The sequence below is a fragment of the Mirounga leonina genome, unplaced genomic scaffold, assembly GCF_011800145.1.
Source record: "Mirounga leonina isolate KUSES-001 unplaced genomic scaffold, KU_Mleo_1.0 Mir_173, whole genome shotgun sequence".
Lineage (NCBI taxonomy): Eukaryota > Metazoa > Chordata > Mammalia > Carnivora > Phocidae > Mirounga > Mirounga leonina.
The window spans coordinates 3,014,549-3,034,352 of NW_023270447.1; the positions used below are offsets into that span (position 1 = coordinate 3,014,549).

The 19,804-nt window shown below is 51.0% G+C and overlaps 1 protein-coding gene across 1 annotated transcript; it reads left to right on the forward strand.

Annotated features, from left to right (window-relative positions):
* The first annotated feature begins 956 nt into the window (after positions 1-956).
* EPS8L3 (EPS8 like 3) lies at positions 957-12,145 on the forward strand. The gene is made up of 19 exons (XM_035020278.1): positions 957-1,030; positions 1,168-1,232; positions 2,603-2,761; positions 3,047-3,196; positions 3,331-3,386; positions 3,783-3,919; positions 3,979-4,103; positions 4,328-4,448; positions 4,539-4,600; positions 4,856-4,930; positions 5,275-5,423; positions 8,350-8,431; positions 8,689-8,723; positions 9,306-9,414; positions 9,625-9,753; positions 10,258-10,331; positions 10,838-10,970; positions 11,572-11,617; positions 12,078-12,145. The coding sequence occupies exons 1-19, from the start codon at positions 1,000-1,002 to the stop codon at positions 12,143-12,145; spliced, it is 1,806 nt and encodes a 601-aa protein (XP_034876169.1). The 5' UTR covers positions 957-999.
* Positions 12,146-19,804: the final 7,659 nt, after the last annotated feature.

The window sequence follows — 19,804 nt, forward strand, 5'->3', positions numbered from 1 at the left end:
CAGGTGAGGTTGTTTTGAGGATTAAGTGAGTTGATGAGGGTGAAGTCCATAGAACAGTGCTCAGCACGTAGAGCCAAAGAAGTACAAGCAATGGTAGTGAAAATTAAATATGGTTTTTTTAAGGGGCACGGCCCCAGGCTCACACACTAACCAGAGCAGCTGTCTTTGTGAGAGAGAAACATGAAGATTGGCCGTGGCATCAGGAGGGCACTCTGGGCAGGAGAGGATGGTGGTCAAGGGGGGCTTCACGGAGGAGGTGACCCTTGAGCTGGATTTCAAGGGCTGGGTAGAGAGGGGCTCTGGGCAGAAAGTTCAGAGTATGGAAAGGTGAAGAGACAGGAGTCTTCACTGTCTAAGACATTCAGGGAAGTGCAAATCATTGACAAATCCTACAGAGCCCCATGATTAAGATGCCTGCACACGCGCATGCAAACAGATACACACACACACACACAACACACACCCCTCCCTAAGTGGGTCCTCAGCTTAAGAGGCAACATAACCTCCTCCCAATTTGCAGAACTGAAACAGGCTTGCTCGAGAAGCTTGCTTTGGCAAGGAAGGCTGCTGCACCTGAGGCCTTTCCTCCAGAGGCTAGTGCAGCCCATGGACCTGGCATCTTTTACATCCAGGCCCAGGACAGGCTATGTTCCCAGGTGCCTGTCCACACAGCTTTCCCGAGCCCACGGGAATGAGCCTTACTGACCAAATAATGGGAGGCCAGGAGCCTGCCTTGAGGCCTCCCTGGCCCAGCCAAAATGGGGCTCCTCGGAGGGAGGCCAGGCTGCAGGATGGTTCCAGAAAGGCCCCTGGAGCCAGAAGTTTTGGGTCTGGTCCTGGAGACCCCAGGTCAGAGCCTGGCCCAAACCTCAGGACTGAGTGAGGGATGAGCTGCAAGAGCACATCTCCTGCCCGGTCCTGCCCTGGTATTTTTCTCCCCAGCCCTGATAGCTGTCTCTGGTTCAGTGTCAGTTCGAGGAGTCATCTAACCGTGGCAGCATGTCCCGGCCCAGCAGCAGAGCCATTTACCGTGAGCTCCCCCTCTGGTCCCCTCTCCCCTCCCCTCCCCGAAACCCCTGCCCTCACTGACCAACCCCCTCCCGTAACTGTCTGTCTCCCCCCCCATCTGTTCCTCCATCTCCATCCCCTTGCTTTGCAACCCTGCAGTGTCCCGGAAGGAGTACTTGCAGAAGGTCTCCTCCGAGCCCACCTGTCTGCAGCACAGGGTGGAGGTGAGTAACCCTGGGGAACTGCTCTTTGCCCAGGATCTGGCATGGCAGCGGGAGGACGGCCCGCATGAGGACGGTGGTCCCTGCAAGGACCTGCAAGCAGAGCCCTGTCTCGGCGGGGAGAGGTCTGGGCTGGAGTCCCCAGGGCAGGCATGCGCCACTGGGGGCTGGAAAGAAGGTTCCAGCCCTGCCTGGGCAAACGGCACTGGCACTGTGAGATCTAGTTGCCTGCAGGGCTGTTGGCACTATAGGGCGAGGGCAGGCTGGAAGGGTGTTGTGGGGAAGAGCAGACACCTGATCAGGCTGAAGCACCTGGGGCAGACAGCAGATTTAGGCTCCCAGGGAGAAGAAGCAGGGAGGGACACAGGGACAGTGGTCTGGAGGCTCACAGGGCAGCAGGGATGCTGCTCCCCCAAAGCCTGCCAGGTGGGTTGGGGCCAGGAGTCCTGGGCCTCATGACAGAGGCGGGGGGTCGAACTGGCTCCATTCAGGCCTGGTGGATGAGAGCAAGAGGAGATGTGTCCTGGATGCACATGAGGTCAGGGGCCCCAGAATATGTAGGCAGCGTGAACTCCCAGAGAGGCACTGAGGCCTGGACAGAGAGCAGGGCAGGGGCGTCAGGAGCAGGAAGCAATGGCTGCCCCCCCAACAAGGGCCTGGAGGGAGGGCAAGGGGTGGGGCTGTGGCTTGTGAAGGTGGCATTTGGAAGGGAGAAGGGAGGGGTCTCCTTGAGGAAGGAGAATAACAGCAAAAACCTGCCAGGATCGTCAGACTAGCAGTGGGCAAGGCTCTGAGTGAGACCGAGATGACTATGGCCCTCATCGGGCAAGACTCAGAGAGGGAGCTCTTGATCTTCCTGGGAGACTGGGAAGGAATAGACTAGCAGAAGTGGGAAAAGCATTCTGGGTATGGGGAACAGCATGAGCCAAGGCAGGGAGGCAGGACTGTTCAGTCAGTGAGGAGAAGGATCAGGCTGGGATGGTGGATTCCCAAAGGGAGCAAAGAAAGCCAGGGACAGAATCTGAGGGTCCTATATCCCACCCAGAGGAGTTCTGACTTTATTTGTTGGGTTGTTAGGGCCCACATCTACCTCCAAACAGCCCCCTCTGCTGGCCTGGACTGTTAAGGGCCATGACATCCTTCTTCCAGAGTCCTAAACCCTCGCATGCAGCTCATCAGAGCCTGACTCGGGGGCCTTATCCTAGCTCAACTGCTCCTGGCCTCCCATTGGCCACTGAAGGCTGCTCTATGGGGATGGCCTGGGACCTCCCCGACAAGGAGGCCAGGAACACGTCCTCCTCCTCTGCTGTCTTTCCCCCACCCCTGCCCACTACCACCTGTGTGCCCCCTCTCCAATCCTCCTTTCCCCTCAGCACCTGATGACGTGTAAGCTGGGGACTCAGAAAGTCCAGGAACCCAAGGATGCCCTGAGGAAGCTGCAGGAGATGGATGCTCAGGGCCGGGTGTGGAGCCAAGACTTGCTCCTGCAGGCCAAAGATGGCAAGCTCCAGCTGCTGGACATCGAGACAAAGGTCAGCCCCCCCTGGACTCTGCAGTGGGTCACAGCTAACATGGGTTGTGGATAGCCAGCACCAGGCATGGACTCACCCCTCCTGTGCCCCAAACATAGGACACCTGTCCCCATATACAGTATGCACCCAGGCCTAGGGAGGGCTGGGGGACAGAGGCACCAGGGTCAGGGAAGACGACACCCCTGCCCCAAGCCACGAGGCGAGCTGGGGCGGCCCAGGTTCGGGGTTCCCAGCAGCCACCGCGGCGCTCAGTGACCTCACGGCCGAACTCTCCTTCTGGCCCAGGAGGAGCTGGACTCTTACCGCCTGGACAGCATCCAGGCCGTGGACACGGTGCTGAACTCCTGCTCCTACAGCTCCGTCCTATCCGTCACGGTGCAGGAGTCAGGCCTGCCAGCCACCAGCATTCTGTTCTTCCAGTGCCAGGAAGTGGGGGTGAGGGACCAGGGGCAGGGTTGGGGAGGGAGTGGGCATAGTGTCCAATGACCATCACTCTCCCCCCAGCACCCTCCCACCACCGACACACACACACACACACACAGAGCCTGCCTGATTGCTGCTTCCTCCAGGCAGAGCAACTAAAGACCTGCCTGCAGAAGGCCCTGGAAGAGGGGCAAGAGCAAAGGTAGGCAGTCTGGGTCCCAGCCCACCTGCAGGACCTCAGAGCCTGGGCCTGGGTGGGCCAGGCCCTAGCCCCACTCCTGGGGGAGCCCAGGAGCCTGTGGCCCAACCAACCTGGGCCTAGAACTGGGGAGGGACCAGGCTGGGGCTAGGATGCAGATGGGCATGAGGGAGGAGATGGAACTGGGCCCAGGGAACACTGGAGACTGTCCCCGGAGACTGACATGGGACTGAGAGGGCCTAGGGGGCATGAAAGTGAGGCAGGGTGGAGTCCAGCTGGAGACCAGGGAGCAGGGCAGGTGGATCTCCTGGAGAGGGGTGGTGATATCCCTTGATCCTGGGGAAGAGCCTCCGTCCCAAGAAGCCTGTCAAAGCTGTGTCCCCATCATGTGCTCAGCAGACCCCAATCTGCCCGTCACCCCAGCCAAGACAGATGGAGGGGGCCTCCTCTGGAAAGGTCATTCTCCAAGGAGCAGGTACCCCCACCAGAGCAGGGGCCTCCTCCAAAACAGCCCTACTGGACGACCCCAGAGCACAGTAAGTGTGGGGCATGAGGGCAGGTGGAAAGGAAGCTTTGGATCAAAGATCAAAAAAAGGCTCTGGGCCATTGTCCCCTTCCATTGTAGGCACACCACACAACTTGAGTGTCCGAGAACAAAGCACCTTCACTCTGCCTCCTCCAAGGCAGCCCCCATCCCCCAAGAACCCAGAGAGGGACGAGGTAACCATAGTTTGTCTTGAGCTGGCTTAGGCTCTCTGGGCCCGGTCCCAGGATGGCCAAGGCAGGCCCGGGACTGAGGAGGGACAGGGAGGCTTGATCAGACTCTGGGCTGGGCCTGAGGCTCTAGTTGGAGGTGGGGAAGGGTCAGGGAAAGGGTCGGGGGTGGGGGGGCTTCCAGGGTGGGCCAACTGCCCACTCAAGGGTACGGGTTGTTTGGGGTCCAGGAGATACTAAGCCATGTCCTTAGCGACATCGAGCTATTTGCGGGAAAGCTGAAGGAGGCCCAGGCAACAAACAGTCATAAGAAGAAGAGACTGGGGAAGAAAAAGGGCAAGGATCAGTGGGGTGAGTGCTGAGGGCTACAGGGGAGGGGAGAGAGGTGGGGATGTGGTCTTGGGATGATCTACAACCCACCACCTTCACCCTCCCCTGTAGTGGTAACACGGGCCCAGTATATCGATTGCTTCCAGAAGATCAAGTACAGCTTCAACCTCCTAGTATGTGACCCCTCACAAGTTCCACAGCCCTCCCCCCTCATCCCACCCCAGTAACTGCCTCCTCTCTGGTCTCGTGGACACCCCCAAGTCCTTTCCTTCTCTAGCTTCTCCCCGTGGAACCTGCCCTCCTCCTCTTGGGACTTTTGGAGAGTACCAGGCTCCCACCCAAGGCCCTGAACAACTGTAGTGTCCTGGGGTCCTGGTGAAGGTGGGGAAGGGTGAAGGGTAGTAGCACATAGCGCCCTGTGTCCCCAGGGGAAGCTGGCCATCTGGCTGCAGGAGAGGAACGCCCCTGAGTTCGTGCACATCCTCTTCCAACTTCTAGACTCCGTGAGTTTGGGGACAACAGGGTGATGAAGAGGGACAGGCTGAAGTTAAGATAGAGCAGAGGCCGGGGCAGAAGTCAGGCGGCAGAGGGAGGCTGTGGGGTCTGCACTTTGCTCACCACAATACAACCTCCTCGTTGACTCCAAAACACCACCCCTGCTGTGTACAGAACCCCTCAACAGGAGAGATGGGCTGGGGTCGGTCCGAGGATGCCAGGGATCCAAGGGAGACAGGAAGGAGCAGCAGGCCTGAGGCAATGGGGGAAGCCAGGAATTCCGGGCCCCTTCCCACTCCTGTTTGGCCCTGGGAGAGCCTCAGCTTTCTGACATCTTCCGTCCCTCCCCTAGATCCTGGCCCAGTGCCCTGAGCCTGGCCTAGCAGCCCAAGTGATCTCACCCCTCCTAACCACCGAAGCCATCGACCTGCTGCAGTCCTGCCTCAGCCCGGCTGAGAGTGACTTCTGGAAGAAGCTGGGTGTGGCCTGGACCACCAGCCGGTGAGTGAGGACAAGGCTGGAACTGAACCAGGCCAAGGGACATGGGGGCACCGGGCAGGACGTTGGAGACGGCAGGCTCTCGGTTGTCACAAACCAGAAATAACTCAAAATAGATCCAGGGGGACTCTACATGGAATTCCCAACTTTTTACTAGACTAAATACAAACAATTAAAAAAAAAAAAAAGACCAAAATGGCCGCTCACCATCACCCCCACCACTGAAGGAAAAAAGGACAATTCTTCCCAAGAAGCAGAGTTGGCAACCTGCTATTAAAATATTTTCTCATGTTGGTCAAGGACAAAGTGAAAACTTTGTCTCAATCCAGCCAGAACTTAAGGATTGCTGACGGAAGCGATGCCAATGTAACATCACTAAGACTTGGCAACCAATGGGCCAAGGGGTGGAGAGAGAAAGAGGTATCCCGTGTGGCCGTGAGATGGGCCACAGCACAATCAGGCCTGGCTGGGGAGGCCGCGGGGAGCGAGCGGGAGGTGGGACCAGCTGGGGGTGCGCCGAGCTGGAGCTGGGGCATCAGTGAAACGTTCCCCAGGTACAACCCCCCCCACCGGAACTCAGGAGAGAGGTCCCAGCTGGCCCGTGGGTTTGAGAACAGTCAGCACAAAAGTGACATCTGGGGGGCGCCTGGGTGGCTCAGTCGGTTAAGCATCTGCCTTCGGCTCAGGTTGTGATCCCAGGGTCCTGGGATCGAGCCCCGCATCGGGCTCCCTGCTCAGCGGGGAGCCTGCTTCTCCCTCTCCCTCTGCCTGCCTCTCCCCCTGCTTGTGCTTGTTCTGTCTTTCTCTCTGTGTGTCAAATAAATAAATAAAATATTAAAAAAAAAAAAAAAAAGGTGACATCTGGAGCCACCTAGAGGCAAGGGCTCTGGAGGGAGCCCCAAGAACTCACTTAAGCCAGGGAGGCCTGCACCATCCCGTGGGAGAGGAAGGAAGGGACACTTCCACGGGTTGGTGGCAAAAGGGGGAAAGGGTCAAGGAGGCCAAGAGAAATTCCAGAGAGTTGAAAGGAGAAACAAAAAAGCAGGGGTGTGAAAACCAGGAGAAAAGAGGGTTTTAGAAAGAGAAAGAGAGAGAGTCGACCATGAAATCAGCCCAGTTGTGCTAGTGAGTCTCCTGCCTAATGGGCAGCCCTTCCCTGTGCAGCCTCATTAGAAGAATTTTTGCCCGATTCATCTAAAGACATGAATTATGATTCAATGTCATCTATTGATTTCATTGTGGTAGAACATACCTAAGATAAGATTTACCATTTTAAAGTGTATGATTCGATAGCATTAGGTACGTTTGCACTGTTATGCAACCGTCTCCACTGTTTCCAGAACTTTTTTCATCGTGCCAAACAGAAACTCTGTACCCATTAAACAATTAGTTAAACAGAACTCTGTACCCATTCCTCCCTCTCCCCAGTCCCTGGTAATTTCTATTCTCTTTTCTGTCCCTGTTTATTATTTCAAATATAAAATGAAGTCAAATGTGCCCTAAAATGTTTTCCAATTTCTTAAAATAACCAAAAATCAGTGAATGAATGAATGGAGAGATAATACAGAAAAGAGACTAACCAAAAAGATGTAAAAGCCCTCAAAAGAGTTGAGTTTTGGCAAATTATACTCAGGTGATTTGCTTTTAGGCAAATTGACTGGAAGTTATAAATAGCACTAAATTCTGTGGTAATCCAGAAGCATTTAGACCCTACAAGGTCATTGTATTTGGCAATTGGGAGATTATTGGGACTTTCGAAGGACAAATTTCTTTCTTTTTTTTTTTTTTAGATTTTATTTATTTGAGAGAGAGCATGAGAGACAGAGAGAGAGAGCACACAAGCAGGGGGGAAGGGCAGAGGGAGAGGGAGAAAGCAGACTCCCCCTGAGCAGGGACTCTGAGGGGCTCCATCCGAGGACCCTGGGACCATGACCTGAGCCGAAGGTAGACGCTTAACCGACTGAGCCACCCAGGTGTCCCCAAGAACAAGTTTCGAGAGGTAAAAATCAGGTTGCAAAAAGTAAGGAAAGACCCAGGGTTAAGAAAATGTAGGCAGGACATATAAACACGTTCTCAGAAAAGAGAAGGTTCTAGAATGACTGTCTAAAAGGAGTATTAACAGGATCAAGAGAAGACTTGAGCATGTTTTTAGGGTAAAGAAAGGGAAGCAATTAAAAAGATTCTGAAGACAGAGTGATGTGTTTGTTCCTGCTGAGCAGATATTTATTAGCTGCCTCCAGTGCCCCACCCACGGTACTCAGGGTGCAGTCACAGGGCTCCCTAGAGTAAGAAACCCAGACACGGGGGAAGCACTACTGGGAGAGAGGCAGTACTCCCGGGGCCTGGTGAGGAAGGGAGGGACTTCCTCAAGGGGAGTGGGGATTCCCCGGGAGAAGATTCCTAGCAGAACAAGCCTGGATGCCACAAACAGCCCTGCCCTTCCTACAGTGGGGGTGCAGCGGGACCGGGGGAGGGGGGAGGCTGGGAAGCAAGTAGCAGCCCCCACCCTAGACTCAACCACAACAGCTTCTGTGATGTAAGGTGAGTCCCACCCACGAGTGAGCTCAAAAGAAAGAGAGCGCTGCCAAGAAATGAAACACAGGTCAGAGAAGCCCTGCCTGAGACCCCAACAGGGGTCTTCCAGCCCCAACAGTCTGTGGTTCCACCCCTTTGATCCAAACCCCCAGTCCGGAGTTGCTGTATCTGCACTTCAGGGCAGGGATGAGGCCGGGCCACAGATACCCTCACGTTGGGAGGTGTGCATGCTTCACTGCGTGCCCCTGTATGAGTGTCTGGGGCCTTTCATCCGTGCTCACGGGCCATGTCCTCCCTTCCCTAGAAGACCCCGAGGCTGGGCCCCGTCATCTCCTCCTTCGCCACACCCAGCAGCCCGGCACTGAGTGGACTCAGCTTTGTTCTCTCTCCCCAGGGCCGACTGGACAGGCATTGAGCCCCTGCCCTACCAACCCACATTCTATGATGGTTGGCAGCTTCCAGAACCCTCCAACCAGGTCAGGGGAGCTTCGCAAAGAGCCCTGCTCAAAGCCCTGGTCTCTGGGCTACTTTCTGCCCTCTCAGGCCAAACCACAGTCACATGACACCTACGTGGTGGGTGGGGTCACAGAGGGACCCAGATCTGCGTGGTGGCCAGGCAGGGGAGGGGATATGAGGCGGGTGTGTGCGAGTGGGGCCGTGGTCTGATACCCCGGCTCCCCTCCACCATGCTGGCTGACTCCCTGCTCCTGCTCTCTCTGTTTTTTCCCTACAGGCACCCTCAGGACAGCAGAACTCTACCTCCCTCCGGTACGCCCTGGGCTTAGTCGGGACTGCATGATTCTGGGGAGGCCGGGGTGGGACTGACCCAGTGGATCTGTGGATTCTACAACTCAGACCCTCTGGGCTCACATTTAGCCAGTCACGTGCCTCCCCTACCTTGGGTAAAAAAGCAGTGTTTTACCTTCCCAGACTCCAGTCCTTCTCGTCATACTACCTGTATCTCGACATACTACCTCTGATTTCCCAGAGCGCAGGTATAAAGCACTCAGAGGAGAGCTCAGACATAGAAACGTCCACTGCTAACAGAGTCTTCAGAAATCAGTGACGTTTCAGACCCCTCCTGCCTGCAGGAACCCCCACCCCAATCCCCGCCTTACGTTGACCTGCCATTAAACCCTGTGGCAGCCGAACAGTCACCACCAGACTCCAGGCAGGAGATATCTGGGTCTCTGGGGCTGGGACAGGGACTCAGTCTTGGGCTCCATTCTCCAGCCATCCTGACTCTGTGTGTGGTCGGGGGTGGGGGGGAAGCTCTGGGTTAGGGAGCACCTCCTACTTTGCTCAAGAGGAGACACAACATGGCCCTCAGCCTGGGAACCCTAACCACGTGCCCTCCAGCCCCAGACCTGTCAAGCCAGCCCTGAAAATGCAAGTCCTATATGAGTTTGAAGCCAGGAACCCACAGGAACTGACTGTGGCCCAGGGAGAGGCGCTGGAGGTGAGACATGGGCTTGAGCCTAGAAAAGGAGGTGGTGGTTGGTGGGAGCCATAGGCAGCCTGGCGTTGGTGGTCTGGGTATGGGGCTGCTGGGGTGGGTGGCCTAGATAGGGAGAAGAAGGATGGGGGAGGGCAGGAAGGAAGAATGCCTTGGCGGGGGGTGTGGGGTATGGACAGAGGCTTGGGTGACTGAGGTAGTGACTCTTGGCAGGTCCTGGACCAGAGCAAGCGGTGGTGGCTGGTGAAGAATGAGAAGGGACAGAGCGGCTACATTCCCAGCAACATCCTAGAGCCCCTACAGTCGGGGGCCTCTGGGAGCCAGAACCAGTCACCTTCTTGGGTAGCACCCAGCCTAGACTATCCAGAAGATCTAAGTCAGGGGTGGGAGCAGGAAGGATTCAATGACAAGTGGAGGAGATAGCCCTGGTTCAAGTTCATCTGTATCACCACAGGGTTACTATGTGCCAAGTTTATCATGGGGCCAGAGCAGAGAATAAGCCTTGTCCCCACCAGATAAGTGAACCATGGAGTGAGATAAGTCTTGACGGGAACCCAGAGCAGGGGCCTGGATGATGGGGGCTGTGGGTAGAAAGGAGAAGAGGGGCGCCAGGGTGGCTTGGTAGGTTAAGCATCTGCCTTCGGCTCAGGTCATGATCCCAGGGTCCTGGGATCGAGCCCCGCATTGTGCTCCCTGCTTAGCGGGGAGTCTTCTTCTCCCTCTCCCACTCCCCCTGGTTGTGTTCCCTCTCTCGCTGTCTCTCTGTCAAATAAATAAATAAAATCTTAAAAAAAAAAAAAGAAATGAGATGCGATGGCTTCTTACCCCCAGCTCCCCTGATTCTAGGCTCCAATGCTTCGACTTAGCTCAACGCCTGAGGAGGTCACAGCCTGGCTGCAGGCTGAGAGCTTCTCCACCGTGTAAGTGCCTAGCCCCAGAGGGCGTGTCGGGAGAACCTCTTCGAAGGACTCCGATAATAGCCAAGGAAAACCAGAGACCCAGAACATGCGGGGGACAGAAGAGACCCACAGTGCCCCCCTCTGCTGAGTTAGAGAGAGCAGGAGAATGGTGTGTCCATGCCTGTGCAAGAACACTGAATGAGGAGCCTCTGCCTGGAGGAAGAGAGCAGGATCCCCCGAGAACTCGGGAAGAACTTCAGCTGCCAGCCACCCCTCCCCACCACAAAATTCTCTCCCAGGGCATTTCTCAGTTCAAAGCCAGGAGTCCTGAGCTTGGTTTAAGCCAACATGCCTATCTGACTCCTTCACCTCCAGATACCCTATTCCCTGAATTCTCCTGTAACCCCAGCCTCCAAGCCCAAACAGCCCCCCATCCGTCCGATACTCCAGAATATACCACGCCCCGAATACGCAGGCCCAAGTTCTTCCGCTCTCCTGCTGATAGATCCTGCTGTTCTCGTTCCCAGCACGGTGAGGAGCCTCGGGTTCTTCACAGGGAGCCAGGTGCGTCACATGAGACCCGGGGAGCTACAGATGCTGTGTCCACAGGAGGCCCCACGGGTCCTGGCGCGGTTAGAAGCCGTCAGAAGGATGCTGGGGGTGAGGACACCCTGGGCCCCTGACCCGCACAGGAAATGCTGGATGCTCCCCGGGGTGGGAGGGAGAATGCCAGGTGGACAAGCTCGCAGGCTTCCATTCCATTCCATTCCATTCCAGTCCTGGGCTAGAACGGGGTGCGACAGGTACTGGGCACAGGATATTCCCCCCCAGAGGCTTGACTTCACGTGCTCAGGCATGCCGTGAGCCTCCAAGCCGATTGTCAACATGACCCGCCTCACCTCAATCCTTTTCTTTCCTCAGATGAGTCATTAGGCACCAACCCAGACACTTCGGAGATCAAGACCCTCCCACAACAAGCAAGATGGCAGATCTGATACTCCTTGGAGCCCTGAAAAATCCACTCTCAGGTCCCCAGTTTGCAGCGAACCCCACACCCCAGCTCGTACAGCAAAGAGGATGAGAAAGCCCAGAGGTTGAGACCAACGGTGCCCCTTCTCGCTGTGTTGGGAGCCCTCCCCAGTTATCACCTATTTATTATATCTCTTTCCTAAACCTGGAGCACTTAATCTGTCAGGACTCCATTCAGTCCCTCTCCTCCCCAATAAAAGCAGCTTTGAGCTTGGTCTGTGCCTCCCCGCAGCTTCCGCTGGGCCTGATGGGGGCCAAAGGCAGGGAGGCAGGAAGAGGTGGGACTCGGGCCTGAAAATGGCAGCCGCCCCCCGCCCATCACTGGGCCAGGCTGTTGGAAGGTGAGTGGGGACTCCCACCGCAAGCCCGGAGCTGAGAGAATTTGAGCAGAAGCTCTCCTTACTCTCTTTCTAAACAAACTCCAAAATAAGGCTCTGCCCACCATCTTTCTCCTTCTCTGTACCCTTCTCCCAGTAAGCCCAAGGCACCCAGGACAGCTGAGGTACAACGCTTCCTGGGAGGAAAGGGTCCTCAGGCTGACAGTGGCTGGTATGGATCACCCTGGCTGAGGAGCCAGAGAAGCACTAACAAACACGTCAGCTGCTCCAGGCTCCACTTGGCAACTTCCTCTTTTAAAACGACTGTGGTCCCCTCCTCCTGTTGGGTGAGCCAACCCTGAGCTCCCCAAACCGCGCCCCCCCCCCCCCCCCCCCCCCCCCCCCCGGCTTATCTCTTTAGTGGCGGAGCATAAGGAACACTGGACTGCAAGTCGCAAGTCTACCAATCGGCTCTTTGACCTGTTGTAAAGTCACTTCACACTCTGGGTGCCTATTTTCTCAAAGGTTAAGTGAAGAGTTTGGACTGTTTGTGGCTACTAATATTTAATATACATAGCCTTTTTAAGTCTCATAACTGTCATGGACTCTCCTCCCTACAGAACAGAGGTTATTCTTTTATTGCTTTTGGCTACAGAGAAGGCTTGATGTGTCTGTGATCAATGGTCCTGGAGGGTTCTTAAGATGTTCCCCTAAGTCTCTCTTTTGTCTGGGCTCCAGAGTACCCTATTTTTGGACTGCCTGTGCCTGGCCTCCGAAAATCACCTCTCTTAGCTGGTCACACTGAATAGGAAAGCCAAAACTTTCCTTCACAAAAGAGAAAAAAAGGCGAGACTCTTAGAGTCTGACCGTCAAGGGCCGAAGTTAATTTCTTGGGATGGGGAGACGAGATATTAACCCATCACCCTTTGGGGTTTCATAGAGCTGAAGGAGTCCTAGACACAGGGAAAGACTTCAGGACCAGAAAAAAAACAAAAACAAAAAACCCAAGTGTTTTAGCACAGGGCTCCCCAGATTGCCCAGCAAAGACTGAGACGAGGTAAGGGGCTGCCAGGGCACCCAAAGCTCACTGGACCTGGCACAAGTGATGCTATTAGACAGACCTAGGTTTGAATCCCAAGCCACCCCTGGAAACTGAAGCTTAGAAAGGCGACTGCACCTCTCCAGGCATTGCTCATCTTCATCCAATGGGCATAAAACCTATTTCACAAAACTGTTGTGAAGCTTGAATTGGAATAAGTTAGCCAACCTATATGAAATATTTAGATTCTTGCCTGACATATCATAGGTGTTCAAAACATATTCATCTTGTGGGGCACCTGGGTGGCTCAGTCGGTTAAGTGTCTGCCTTTGGCCCAGGTCATGATCCCAGGGTCCTGGGATGGAGCCTGGGGCTCCCTGCTCAGTGGGGAGTCTCCTTCTCCCTCTCCTTCTGCCCCTCCCCCTGCTCGTGCTCTCTCTCTCTCTCCTTCTCTCTCTCAAATAAATAAAAATCTTTTTTTTAAAGATTTATTTATTTATTTGAGAGAGAGAGAGAGAATGAGAGAGAGCACATGAGAGGGGGGAGGGTCAGAGGGAGAAGCAGACTCCCTGCCGAGCAGGAGCCCGATGTGGGACTCGATCCCGGGACTCCAGGATCATGACCTGAGCCGAAGGCAGTCACTTAACCAACTGAGCCACCCAGGCGCCCTATTTTTTATTTTTTTAAAGATTTTATTTATTTATTTGACAGAGAAAGACATAGCGAGAGAGGGAACACAAACGGGGAGTGGGAGAGGGAGAAGCAGACTCCCTGCCGAGCAAGGAGCCCGATGCGGGACTCGATCCAGGGACTCCAGGATCATGACCGGAGCCGAAGGCAGTCGCTCAACCAACTGAGCCACCCAGGCGCCCCCCAAATAAATAAAAATCTTAAGCAAACAAAACATGTTCGTCTCTTACCTCAAGTTAATTTGCAACTGGCCTTTTGTTATCTTGGAAGAGAAATCCAGGCATCTTAAGTCATCTGTCCCTACGTGTTTGCACTTTTTCCTTCTTCCTTTTAGTGACGTGTCCTTTTAAAAAGTCCCAACCTTGCTTCAACAAGCTACAGGGGAAATGTGATTTCCCACGCCCGGGCTAGAGGGCTGGGGGCTCAGTGTCCTGAGGCCATATGCTGTGGAGGCCAGGCCAGAAATCCGAGTAGCTGCCTTCCCACCACCCTCAACGATAGCAATTGCCTGGTGGTCAAGGGTCTCAGCCCCTCTGTCCACGGCAAAATGAACAAACTTTTTAGAATCGCAAAAGAAAGAAAAACAAAAGGAAGAGAGTTTTATTCGAGCCCAAGTGAGGACAGCTGCCCGGGATACACAATCTTCACAAAGAAGAGAGTGCTCCTCAGAAGGAGTGTTTACTACAGGGTTATGTATGGTTTTTTGTTACATCAAGAGTTACAAATCGGGGCGCCTGGGTGGCTCAGTCGTTAAGCATCTGCCTTCGGCTCAGGTCATGATCCCAGGGTCCTGGGATCGAGCCCCGCATCGGGCTTGCTGCTTGGCAGGAAGCCTGCTTCTCCCTCTCCCACTTCCCCTGCTTGTGTTCAGTCTCTCGCTCTCTCTCTCTGTCGAATAAATAAATTAAAAAAAAAAAAAGGTTACAAATCAAAATGATGGACATTTCAGGAAAATCACAAACTATCTTATGTGCAAGGTCACAGGCTTTGGAAGTATGGGAACAGAACTTAGGGAGATTTTTACTCTTATCTTTAGGTTGAAATGTTTCTTTAAGGTTATTTGCTAACAGATGTACAATGTGTGCTCGGGGCAGAAACAGAGCCCATGCTTTGAAGTTTGATGAAGTCATCCTGATCCTGGTAACAATCGAGCTTCCCTGGGAGCCCGGGAGCAGGGCCCACAAACATTGAAAGTTGAAAATTTCCTTTATCATTTCCCCCTTTGGATCACTAATCTTCCCTCAGAAAGCATTGAAGATCAACCTTATTTTATGTCCCTCGGTGCCAAGGTGACTGGCTTGTCTGTCCTGGCTATATCAAGTCCCTCGTTGCTAGGTGTGACTATATATATATGTGTGTGTTTTACCTAGAGTTCTTTGTTGAGGAAAATTTATTGTAACATAAATGGTGGGAAGCGTAAAAGTGATATATGTTCAGGGGCGCCTGGGTGGCTCAGTTGTTTAAGCGTCTGCCTTCGGCTCGTGTCATGAATACCAGGGTCCTGGATTGGAGCCCGGCATCGGGCTCCCTGCTCAGCGGAGAGCCTGCTTCTCCCTCCCCCTCTGCCTGCCACTCCCCTGCTTGTGCTCTCTCTCTCTCTTTCTCTCTGTCAAATAAATAAATAAAATCTTAAAAAACAAGTGATATATGTTCTCTATTAAGGCCAATTGATGAGCAAACATAATATGTGTGCTTGGCTTAGATGGTCTAGTTTTTTTTTTTTTTTAAGATTTTATTTAGTTATTTGAGACAGAGAGAATGAGAGAGAGAGAGAGAGCACATGAGAGGGGGGAGAGTCAGAGGGAGAAGCAGGCTCCCTGCCGAGCAGGGAGCCCGATGCGGGACTCGATCCAGGGACTCCAGGATCATGACCTGAGCCGAAGGCAGTCGCTTAACCAACTGAGCCACCCAGGCGCCCTTAGATGGTCTAGTTTTGATATAACATTTATAACAAAGATAGATGGACAGTAAAAGAATTCCAATAAGTAGAATTTGAAGAAACCCATGTGCTGTTGAAACAGACTTAGAAGAAAAAAATCCAAAGAATCCTTTACATACATTTTGATAAAAGGGTAGGGAAATTTATGATTATTTATGAGGAAAGATGGAGCATGTGCATGGAGCAAACATAACATATATTCCCATGCTTCTTCAGGGCAGAGACTTAACATCAAAAGAAGGCAAAATTCAGTCCCTGACATCAGGAGGTTTTCTTAGGATAAAGAGAAGGGGCTATGGGCAAGCGCCAAGAGCTGGTATGACCTGGATGGGGTCTTAGACTTGTTGTCTCTGGTAAGGAATGCAGAGCCTTGTTTGTTCACAGGCTGGAACCATTATCAGCTGACCTTGAGTCCAGGCTTCTGCAGGGACAGCTAGTGAGTTTGTTAATGGGGTCTGAAAAGACACAATAGCTGATTGGGGGAAGCAGTTGTCTGAAAAACAAATTTTAAAACTTTTTGTTAGTTTTAACTTCATTACCCCAATTCTCCTGAGTTTGATCTTTCCTTAATCTCGAAGAACCAAACGATGACCACTTTGGCCACTTCTTTATTTCTTCGGGTGAGGTAGGTTTGGGGTAAAGAGCAGTTCTTGCAGGTCTTAGCTGTAACATACCTACGTCCTGGGCTAAGCAAAAGTTTTTAGTTTAAAGGTCCTAGGGCACCTGGGTGGCTCAGTTGTTTGAGTGACTGCCTTTGGGCTCAGGTCATGATCCTGGAGTCCTGGGATCGAGTCCCATATCAGGCTCCCTCCTCAGCGAGGAGTCTGCTTCTCCCTCTGACACTCCCCCCTCTCATGCTCTCTCCCAAATAAATAAATAAAATCTTAAAAAAATATATTTAAAGCTCCTAGCAGCAAGGGAAATAGAAGCAACATGGAGTCAGACATGCTAAGTTTTTTTCCTGTTGTGATTTCCCATTGTCAGTCCTTCATTCCATTTCTATGGAACATGGGTGGAGGTCCATCTTCTGTCACTGCTTCAAACTGAATTAGGGTGCAATAGGGGCTTTGCAATGGAAGGAACCGAAATGGTGTAGGACGCAATTCTTGGTCCCTTGTGCTAGTAGAAAGGAACTATCAGAGGGGCGCCTGGGTGGCTCAGTCGTTAAGCGCCTGCCTTCGGCTCAGGTCATGATCCCAGGGTCCTGGGATCGAGCCCCGCATCAGGCTCCCCGCTCGGCGGGAAGCCTGCCTCTCCCCCCTCCACTCCCCCTGACTGTGCTCCTCTCTCACTGTGTCTCTCTCTGTCAAATAAAAAAATAAAATCTTAAAAAAAAAAAAAAAAAAGAAAGGAACTATCAGAGATAGTTCCTAACCTGAGAACTTGGATATTTTCCTACATAGTTTGGTACTATATGACATCATTAATTTTATCCCCAAGTATATTTTAAGGAAAAGTAACAGTACAGTTAAACCCATCGTTCCTTCTAAAATTGATATCAATGGGTATCCAAGAGAATAGATCAGTAAACCAGTCCCAGCCACCTTGGAAAGGCAGGTGTGATGGTCAAGGGCTTCTTGCAGCCAAGTGGCTTGCTGTCTGCTTTTATCTATATGGATTCTATTTCCCAGAAGGAGTTCATATAGGGGCAGCAAGTGGTGTTAGCCATCATACAGACTCTGTCCTGATTAGCAAGCAGTCAAGTAATTGGGAGGAGGCATTTCTATGCGAACAAAAGTAAAACACAGGTTAAAGTTTGGAGCAAATGACAAACCCAGGGTCTGAGTCTCGAATGCTGCCAGTGAGATTTTCGGATTTCAGGCTTGAAACATCCTCAGATGGAGTGGAAATCAGATGGGGTTTTCCGGTTTGTAATTCAAATGTCTCCTGTGATCTTTTTGAATGACCCATAGAGCAAAAGGCATAAAGATTGTCTATACATGAGTTTTGTGGCAATTTCTCTGAAGCTGACCTCAGGTTGTCCAAAATTAGTTTTTAGGGTTTTAGGAAAAAAGGGCAGTTTTAGTTAAGAGAATGGAAGAAGACTGGAAACCTTAGCTTGGAGAGCCAGAGCAAGATATGTGAGGAAACCAGAAGAATTCAGGATCTAGTCTAGTTTATAATAAATCTAAAATGTATTTTAGATATAAATAAAAGATAAATAACTAAAGATACCTAATAACTTTTATTAGATAAAAACTAAAATCTAATATCTACAAAGATGTGTTATTGAAACATATTTTCTCTCTATAATCACCCTCATTTTTTAAAAAGATTTTATTTATTTGAGAGAGAGAGAGCATGAGGGGGAACGGTATGCAGAGGGAGAAGCAGACTCCTCGCTAAGCCTGATGCAGGGCTCGATCCCAGGACCCTGGGATCGTAACCTGAGCTGAAGGTAGATGCTTAACCGACTGAGCCACCCAGGCGCCCCCATAATCACCTCATTTTTAAAGATAGCCGATTCAAGACTAATTTGTTTGTAAAACAAGTCCAGTTTTAATAAACTTGGCCTGGTTACTTACTCAGCAAGAGCAGTGACTGACCATACAGAGTTTTTCAAACTTGTGTTGCTGGAACTTTTTTTTTTTTTTTAAGTAGGCTCCATACCCAATGTGGGGCTTATACTCATAACCTCAGGATTGAAAGTTGCTTGCTTTACTGACTGAGCCAATCAGACAACTCTGGAACTTTTCATAATGAATCTCCAGATTGAACTTTTAGTAGCCTCTTGAAGTCAGAAGCCAAGCCAAATACTTGCATCAGACTTGCCTGTGATACCTGTAGATTTGGGCGAATTCCTCTTCTCAAGGTCCCCAAAACATCCTGAGGTTCTTGCACCTGCCAGGAAGCAACATTCTTTACTTACCTGGTAAGGCTGCTGAGAACTCCATAAGCAAAGGTATCAGGCCAACATTTCCAAAGGGCTTTATTGGCTTTATAGGGTCAACCTTAATTCCTTAAAACTGTCTGGTCATATCTGAGTCTATGCATTTCTCTCTCAAATATGACATTCCAGTCAAAGCCTTGAAAATATAACCAGTGTTTCCAATGGTGTTCTCTTATAAGGAGAACAGATTTTTATTGAACTTATGTAAATAATTGTAATTGCCATGAAAGAAATAACACTCACTGAGGGTTTCTGAATTTCAGAGGGTTCAGGCAGGGAGAAAAGTTAAATGTCTCAATTTGTTCACAAAGGAATATTTTTATCCTATTTCTGTAGATAATGGATATCTTAAGAGAAAATTTCCTTAATCTGAAAGAGCAAACATTAGAGAACCAACAAAGTTTTAAGTAAGAGTCATAAAAAACTATAATCATCTTTCTCAATCCATTTAGCCCTATGTTATTAATTCTTGTTTGAATGCAGCTTTTTCTGTTAGTTCTGGAAATTTTTAGTTAGCTTAGTTTTATGATCTTAAAGATATCAAATAACTGGGGCACCTGGTGGCTCAGTCATTGGGCAGATGCCTTTGGCTCAGGTCATGATCCCGGGGTCCTGGTATCGAGACCCACATCGGGCTCCCTGCTCAGCGGGAAGCCTGCTTCTCCCTCTCCCACTCCCCCTGCTTCTATTCCCTCTCTTGCTGTGTCTCTCTCTGTCAAATAAATTTTAAAAAAAAGATATCAAATAACTGTATTTGTCAAAAGTTCCTTTTATGAGACTCCTTGAAGATGAAACACACTTTGCAAGAGCAAATAACTAGAACAATAACTAGAAATGACAAAGAACTAAAAAATGGACATGGTTAAAAATCTGATATGAGAGCTCATTATAATATAAGTGGCAAGGAAATCCAGTTATTTCTGACATAACATTTCAAAAATCAGCATATCAAGTGATGACCTAATACCAGGACATACGAAAACTTCAGGAATTTCATGTATCTTCTAGAACAGTTATAGCATTTATCCATAAAATACAACCTAAGGGTTATCATTATTTGTTTGACAGTGTTTGCCAAGTAAATTAACATACCAAATTAACAAGCCTGATTAGTCAAAAAGACTTCATTTAGGATTTGAATTTCTGGAAAGTTTATTTAAAAAAAACTCAGGATGGGCACCTGGGTGGCTCAGTTGGTTAAGCAACTGCCTTCAGCTCAGGTCGTGATCCTGGAGTCCCGGGATCGAGTTCCGCATCAGGCTCCCTGCTCGGCGGGGAGTCTGCTTCTCCCTCTGACCCTCCTTCCTCTCATGCTCTCTGTCTCTCATTCTCTCTCTCTCTCAAATAAATAAATAAAATCTTAAAAAAAAAAAACCCTCAGAATGTTTTACAGCATGTGTCTACATAGGATCATAGATTATTATAAAACTTAATATTTAATTACTGCTTAACCAGGTGGCCATAAGAGATTTTATGGAAGGTTGTATAGTTGTTAGCAAAACTTAGCTCCTTTAATATTTTTTAAGATTTTTATTAATTTGAGAGAGAGCGAGAGACCATGAAGTGGGGGGCACAGGGAGGGGCAGAGGG